This window comes from Panicum virgatum, chromosome 7N (genome assembly GCF_016808335.1).
Source record: "Panicum virgatum strain AP13 chromosome 7N, P.virgatum_v5, whole genome shotgun sequence".
NCBI lineage: Eukaryota > Viridiplantae > Streptophyta > Magnoliopsida > Poales > Poaceae > Panicum > Panicum virgatum.
The window spans coordinates 44659105-44667166 of NC_053151.1; the positions used below are offsets into that span (position 1 = coordinate 44659105).

The 8062-nt window shown below is 48.9% G+C and overlaps 2 protein-coding genes across 2 annotated transcripts; one reads left to right on the forward strand and one right to left on the reverse strand.

Moving 5' to 3' along the window:
* Window positions 1-86: 86 nt before the first annotated feature.
* LOC120681310 lies at window positions 87-739 on the reverse strand. The gene is made up of 2 exons (XM_039962817.1): window positions 490-739; window positions 87-395 (listed from the first exon to the last, which is right to left on the reverse strand). Exons 1-2 carry the CDS (start codon window positions 737-739, stop codon window positions 298-300), a joined length of 348 nt encoding a protein of 115 aa, XP_039818751.1. The 3' UTR covers window positions 87-297.
* Window positions 740-4288: 3549 nt separating this feature from the next.
* LOC120683856 lies at window positions 4289-6855 on the forward strand. The gene is made up of 8 exons (XM_039965956.1): window positions 4289-4745; window positions 4909-5223; window positions 5319-5468; window positions 5595-5671; window positions 5760-5800; window positions 5919-6008; window positions 6186-6280; window positions 6547-6855. Exons 1-4 carry the CDS (start codon window positions 4630-4632, stop codon window positions 5608-5610), a joined length of 597 nt encoding a protein of 198 aa, XP_039821890.1. The 5' UTR covers window positions 4289-4629; the 3' UTR covers window positions 5611-5671; window positions 5760-5800; window positions 5919-6008; window positions 6186-6280; window positions 6547-6855.
* The last annotated feature ends 1207 nt before the right edge of the window (window positions 6856-8062 follow it).

Sequence of the window (8062 nt, forward strand, 5' to 3'; positions counted from 1 at the left end):
CGCCTACCCGCGGGCATGCCCATGTACCCGCAAAATTTTAAAAATCAAACATATAATTCAGTTTTAACAGAAAGCAAAAACTAATATATAGCAACCAAGTAAATTCAAGCCAGCAAATAAATAGTCTGATACATCTAAGCCAACAAATAAATAGTCTGGTCCATGAATCCATGATACATCCATCCATCTTAAATCAAAGCCAGCAAACAAATAGAAGCATACAAAAATCCAAGAGTCATTGATCAACACCATTATTACATAAATTGTTCAGTTGAACCAAGCAAATAGTGGAACTCATCAGTCGGAATCAGCACTAGTGATGCAAGAATCTGCCTTCATTTCTTCTTGAATGTCTTCAAGGCATGACCAGAAGCTATTGGCCCTATCACCATCATCTACAATAACGTTTCACAAACATTAGTAGCTGCAGTTTATAGTTCTTATATGAAAAATACAACACAGTTATGCAAATACAGATTAGTATAGTACCATTCCTTGAGACGGCTGAAAGATTCTTGCCACAATGCTTGCATTTGGCCTTCCATTTTCCATCAACACACACTTGGGTGAAGTCATTCCACACTTTAGAATATTGCTTCCTCTTTTTACCAGGACCAGCAGCTTGTTCCTCTCCATCTGAAATGTGCACAACATTTTCTTCTGTTGTATTAGTTGCAGCTGCTACAGCAGCTGATGCTTGGGAGCCTGGAACTTGGGAGCTACTAGGTGTACTAGTCATTGCAACTGGAGAATAATTAACATGTTCAGATCATGCCAATACGAATAGATCAAGCATATACAAGAGCAGTCAGATGGAGTAAACAAAATTGATAACACAGCTACAAAATTCTCTAGCAATGCGGTATACAAGTATAAAATTAGTCACGCTACACTTCCAATTTACAATTTGAAAGCAGATTAATGAGCACATAAAGCACACCCTACAGAGAGCTGTTTGTGCTACTCCACGCGATCCCGCATGCGCAGAGATAGCGCCGAGCAGACAAATAAGCACACCCTACCTTTGCATTACTGAATCTGCAAGCCATTTCATGATTCCGATATATATGTAAAAACTTCCAAAGGAATCAAAGCCATCAAAACCTAAACGAACAGGATCTATCAATGCTAGTTCGGCGCTGATGAACATGAAGGGCATCGCATAGCAGATCAGTAACAACCAGACTCAGCAAAAGGAATAGATCAAGTATTGGCATGATCTGAGAGTAGATCTTGTATTGGCATACGAATAGATCAAGCATATACGAATAGATCAAGCATATACGAATAGATCAAGCGCCGCCCGGGTGGGGAGTGCATACCGGAGGGGCCTGGAGCGGTGGCCGGAGGGGGAGACGCCGACCGGAGGGGATCTGCAGCTCTGCTGGCCGCCGACCCGAGGGGATCTGCTGGCCGGGGAGACGCCGAGTCGAAGGGGAGCTGCTGGCCGCCGAGACGCCGAGCCCGCCAGGGAGAGCGGTGGCCGGAGGGGGAGACGCCGACCGGAGTGGATCTGCAGCTCTGCTGGCCGCCGAGCCCGCCAGGGAGAGCGCCAGCCGGAAAGGGAGACGCCGACCGGAGGGGAGAGCGGCGGCCGGAGGGGAGCCGGCGGCCCTGGAGGCCGAGGCGCCGAGCGCGGAGAGCCCGAGGGGGCGCTGGGGTTTGCGGTTGCGGCTGCAAGCCTGGGACTGGGTCACTGGGAGTCGCCGAGTCGGGGACTCGGGGACCGGGGTGGGTGAGTCCGTGAGTGGCGGCTCCGCGGCTGGGACTGGGTCACTGGGAGCCTGGAAACCCTAGAAAATCTTATATATATTCATGTATTTGGACCCACATATCAGCGGGTATGCGGGTTTGCGGGTTCGGGTATTAAATTTTGAAATCCATTAGCAAATACCCGTCGGGTTTGAATTCGTACCCGCGCCCGCGCCCGCGGGTACGAACCCAAACCCGAATCCGCGCCCAACGGGTTCGGTGTCCGCGGATTTGCGGGTTTTTTCTACCCGTTGCCATCTTGAGTTCCGGCGCTCCCACAGTCCCACTCCCGCCTGCCGGCCTAGTTGATCGAGCACAACCGAGCAGTTCGGGCCTAAGTTTATATGGGCCAGTTTGGAGGGCGCCAACTGGGCTTGTTTTCTGGGCCGATTGCCGGAACCTCGTTCAACAAGGCCTGCCAAGGGAGCCTCTTTTTTTTTTATAGAACAAGAGCTTTCAATTACTCAAATGCGGATCTCGTCAAGCATGGAGATTACTGCAGGAACCGGAGTCTCTCAGCGCTCGCATCCTCAAGTCAATATATTACCCTAATGGGGAGTTTCTGGAGGCCACTTTGGGCGCACGGCCGTCCAAAATTTAGCGTGCGATTATCGATGGAAAAGAGGTGCTGGCACAAGGCATTATCCGAAGGATCGGCACGGGTGAATCCACTAAGATTTGGTCAACCAATTGGCTACCCAGGGACGGTCTACTCAGGCCTCTGTCTCCTGTTGCAGCCGATCCTCCACAGCTAGTGAGTGAGCTTATTGATCCAACGACGGCAAGCTGGGACCGGCAGAAGGTTACCCGCTTCTTTAACCCCATTGATGCCGAGGTAATCTGTAGCATTCATTTGAGTATCAGAAGACAAGATGACGTCTGGGCATGGTATTATGAGAAGAAGGGGATCTTCTCAGTTAAATCGGCATATCGCATGCTCGTTTTGAATCGGGAAAGGACAACAGCGTGGCTGGATGGCCGACCCGGCAAATCTGATTTCAGAGCAGAGGAGAAAGAATTGACGTCGCTTTGGCATGTTCAAGTTCCGTCCAAGATCAGAGTGTTCCTATGGAGGCTAGCCCGGCAAACACTACCACCGGGAGATCTCCTACACCATAGGAAAATGGCACCGAGCAACATTTGTGCGCTTTGCGGTGCTGAGGACTCCTGGAAGCATGTTCTGCTAGATTGCAACATGGCGAGGTGTGTTTGGGCCCTCGAGAAGGAAGATAATGCAGAGTTCATTGGAGGTTTGCAAGAACATAATGCACGAGCATGGTTAGCAACAGTGTGCTCGTCTTTGCCCCAGGATGACCTGGTCAGAGTGGTCGTAACATTGTGGGCCATTTGGTATGAAAGGCGGAAGGCTATCCATGAGCAGAATTTTCAGAGTCTGCTGTCAACACATTGTTTTGTGAGTCGGTTTATTGCCGAGCTTGGTCTTGTGAAGCCACTTCAGAAAACAACGCAGGTGAGGCGGGACCAACATCCCAAGTGGATTCCCCCCTCCCTCGGGTCTGACAAAGATAAATGTTGACGCCGCCACTTCCAAGAATTCGAGTTTGGCTTAGCAGCAGTGGCACGGGATAGTACAGGTCTCTTCCTCGGAGCGTCAGCGGTGACCTTCTCAGGGATTTTGGACCCAGAAACTCTGGAAGCAATGGCATGTAGAGAGGGTTTGGCACTTGCAAGTGAACTCCTACTCCAAAAGATCCGAGTGGCGAGTGATTGCGCCAATGCAATTCGCAGCATCCAGGAGGAGTCAAAGGGGCAGTATGGCCAAATAACCAAAGAGATTAGGGCGACTTCAGAACAGTTCCTGAAGGCTGAGTTCGTCCACGAACGTCGGGAGTCCAACCACGACGCGCATAGTCTAGCAAGGAGTGCTATCCATAATTCACTTGGGCGGCGTGTCTGGCTCATCGATCCGCCTACGGGCGTCTGTAATCAGTACTCTTCTATGGATTAGTGTGGAGTTTCCCCCTAAAAAAATACTCAAATGCGGATTGTTGAACAGCAACACTAGCAGGATTTGGCGTACACATATGTTCAACAAATTGGTGAGGCCCTCCCAAAAATTTTCAAGATTCACATCAAATTTTTGGATAGAGCATTAAATGTAATTAAAAATAACCAATTATATAGTTTAGCTGTAAATGATGAGCTGAATCTTTTGAGCCTAATTAGTCTATGATTGTACACTAATTACTAAATAAAAACAAAAGTACTACAGTTACCAAACCCAAAAAAAAAATTGGCGAACTAAACACACCTTGATACGAACTCAGCCGCTAAAGGCCATGATCGGTTGCCATAGTCAAAATTAAAGCGTACATGTTAACATATCTTCTATAAAAATACGAACAAAATCAGAGGAACTTGATTTACAACAAATAAATTAAAGTGAATTATTTAAATCAGTTCGGTGAGCTGTTGGTGTTGGTGCGACTTTTTTCGAAAGATTGCTGCGATTTTACTACTCGAAAATCCATAGCGCATGCGGCGCACCTGCTCCATTGGCGCGAACGGCCATCTCGCCCCGCAGGGCCGCGCCCTCGGCCCCTCGCCCCGCCCCGCCTGTTGTCTTCCAGTTCCAGCTCGCACCACCTCCCACTTCCGATCTCGCCTCACCCTCTGCTCCGCAATTATTCTGACCCCCACCCACCCCTGCCGGTCATCTCCTACAAACCCTTCACATCCAAGTATCCAACCCACGCACGAAACACAGGCTGCGGCGCTGCGCCATCTTTCTCAGATAGATGGCGAGCTCCGGTGAGGACGTGCGTGCGGCGGCGGCCCCAGGCCAAGGCTTGCGCGCGGCGGAGTCCCGCGGTGAAGTCGTGCTCGTGCCTGCGGCGGCCGCGGCCTCCAGCGAGGATGGGGCGGTCATGCTGTTGGAGGACGGACGACTACCCCTGCACGGCGCGCTTCCGATTCCGGCGGCTCCTCGCGTTCCTCCGCTGGGAATACTGCTGCGATAAGATCTACGGCGTGTATGCCCCCATGGAAACTCTCTCTCTCTCTCTCTCTCTCTGGAACGGCCGAAGGGGCATCAAAACTCTCTTGTTTTTCTTACATCAGAAAAAAAATCTCTTTGTTTTTGCTTGATTCGCCCGTTGGTGTCACTGATCGTCTGCTTTTTGATTAACATCGCAGGGCAAAAGAATGGTTGGGTGTGATCTTCCACGTGGAGGACCTGGTGGCGCAGGTCAAAGCCGGCAAATTGCAGGAGGCGTATCAGTATGTCCGCTCCTTCGCGACCATCAATGACTCGAGCAATGAGGCCGAACTCCTCGCACAGTTTCTCCAATACCTCAAGGCCATCAGCGGCTTCTCTGAAGGCCGCATCAGGGAGGGAGGCCTTTTCCGCGACTGGTTCGGTAGGATTTACGGGCATCCTAAGCTCAACACTTACCCCTGCTTCGCCTCCATCGTTGCCGATGCCCTCTTCCTGCGCATAGCTCAACTCAGGTACCATCTCTCGTATCGTAATGCTTCATCTATGTAATGTGATCAATCGATATCGATATGTGCCGCAGCATACTTACCTTCAAGTGTTACTCCAGCTTCAGGAGCTCCCTGAACTGGAAACTTGTCTGCAACAAGGCAGCGGAGATGGTTGAGGAAATGGCCTACAAGGCGCCCGATCTCAAGGAAAGGATGCGTTACCCACGCTGCCGGAGCGACCTGTACGATGTAATGCCCATCACGTCTAGGTAAGTATGTGCGGCTGTGCGCACCACACGGGGGCAAGAGCATCTTCCAGCATAATGTCACTTGCACTGCTCGGCATTCCAGTATCAACCGTCTGACTTGCTGGCTTTATGACCTCATCTTGCTAGCTTTCGTGGAAGGTGAAGAACATTGGCCACAAACAACTAACCGATCTTGCCCAGTTTTATCTTCAGATGAAGAAGAGGTACAACATGCACTGTAATTCAAACTCTCTTGCTGTTTTCCCTGCTTCTTATTTTTATACTCAGACCTGCACTACTGGGTTTGTGCAGGCTGCCTTCTTCAAGTCAGGCGAAATGTCATGATTATTCAGGTAATTAATGTTGTTGTATATCTTCAAATAGTTCCAAAGGAGCTAATATCAAGATTTCTGCTGTTTAAAACAAGCTGCAGTTGTGGATTGTTGCTGATACTGTCTCGCTTATCTGCAGTTTTTCCACTCATAGAGGTGCTAGCTTATAAATATATACCTGAACGCTTGAGAGAACTAGCAAATCGATGTAAACATACATCCAACCAAGGTGAACACACATTTTGTTTTCCACTGATCAAATTAAACTATGTATTCTAACTGCAGTTCTAATTGATTCGAATGAGTCTAGCCCCAGAAATTTTTTATTATTACATCTGCTACTATCTGTGGCAAGATACTCAAATGTTGCCATCAGTCATAAGAGTTTGGTATCTTTATTTGGCAGGCATGAACTACTTGAGGTTTGAGGAGTCTCAGCAGGATACTGCCCATCCAGGAAATGATTTAAAGAGGCCACGAACAACTGGGAATTTTGGTGAGGTAAGTTCTTTTGGATACTATTTTGTGTGTTCATCAGTACTTCAGTAGACTTCAATGGCAAATATGTACAGTAGGTTTTAAGAGTTCCCATATTTATTTTGATGTGGGTTAAGATAGGTAAAAGCATGATGTATGCAAAGTTTCTTACCCCTAGAAGTTGTATGCACCTTAGTTCTGTGTATTTGGTCCTTCAGTTATAGTCATCTTACTACGCCCTCTAAAACATTCTCTGCTCATTACATTTCTATCATTTGTTATTCTTGAAGTTCAGGAGCTCAGACAGGACGATGGTGTGTGCCAGCCATGCTGTGGTGGCCTCCGACTAAATTATGGCTTATGCTGTGTTTGCTCTTTGTGTTCCTCAGCTGAATAGACCTTTAATTACTTATGGAACTTGTCAGAATGCCATGTCATCTGTCGGGGCGCCAGTTTATCCTGTTGCTACTTACTAGTACTCTTTTCAAGCATTACTGGGGACATCTAAGTGTGACCTCGAACAAACATTGTAATATTATCGCACTATTCTATTTGTCTAGTTCGTATCAAAAGGCCATAATCGGTTGACATGGTCAAAATTAAAGCGTAGATGTTAACATATCTTCTATAACGAACAAAATCAGAGGAACTTGATTTAGAACAAATAAATTAAAGCGTAGATGTTAACATAGCTTACCATGCTGTTGGGAGGTAGGGCCTTTTTAAGCTGCGAGACATGAATCACAGGATGAATGTGACTATCAGGTGGTAACTGAAGTTTGTAAGCCCCGGGACCAACACGTTGCAACACCAAGAATGGTCCAAATTACTTGTAACTCAGCTTATGGTTTGAGCGATGGGCTAGTGACAGTTGAGCGTATGGTTGCAGTTTCAGATAAACCCAATCGCCCACTTCAAAGTTACATTCTTTTCTGTGCTTGTCGGCTTATATTCTTCATGCGTTGTTGAGCTCGGAGCAAATTATGCCTCATTAGCTCGACCAGATCGCTCCCGAAGCCATTCTTCCAAGTCAGCAACAACACAGTGAGCATCAGAAGTAATGCCAAAATGACATAGTGGGTGCCCATATGTAAGTGCATTTGGCCCCCTAAATGAGTTTTGATGATAATGACACACAATTAAGGAGCTAATGCATTTATTGAGTTATGAGCAGGATTTAAAATCATTGAAATCGGACAAAGCAAATATCGACGCTAAATTCGCTAAAAAAACAGTGCATGAGCTTCATTGAGGAGTTTTATTAATTTCTAGAAATAAGTCCATTTTTACCCCCCCCAAACTTGTTAACGAATCAGGATTACCCCCCTCAACTACGAAACCAGGAATGGATGGTCCCTGAAGTATCAAAACCAGGTACATGACCCCCCCACCTGGTTTTCCCCATTTCTCCCTGGTTTTGACCAAGTCGCCCGTCCACGTCAGCCTCTTTGTCCACGTCAGCGCATCCACATAGGCGTCCCTCTCGCCAAAACCCGCCGCCCGACCCTCTCTCTATCTCTCTCTCTCTCGCGCGGGGCGGCGCACTAGGTCCCCGCGGCGGCGCACTAGGTCCCCGCGGCGACGCCCTACCTCCGGCGGCGGCCACCAAGACGGAAGGGCTCGGTCCACCTGGCGGCGTGAGGCTGCGGCCCCCGGCCCCCTGGATCCTGGCCGCGCGAGGTGGCGGCCCCCGGCCCCCTGGATCCCGGCGGCGCGCGACGACCTTACGGGCCAGTCGACGAGGAGGAGGCCGGGAGGAGTGCTCTCACCGGAGACGGGCGGCGGCGGTGGAGCAGAGGTGGGCGG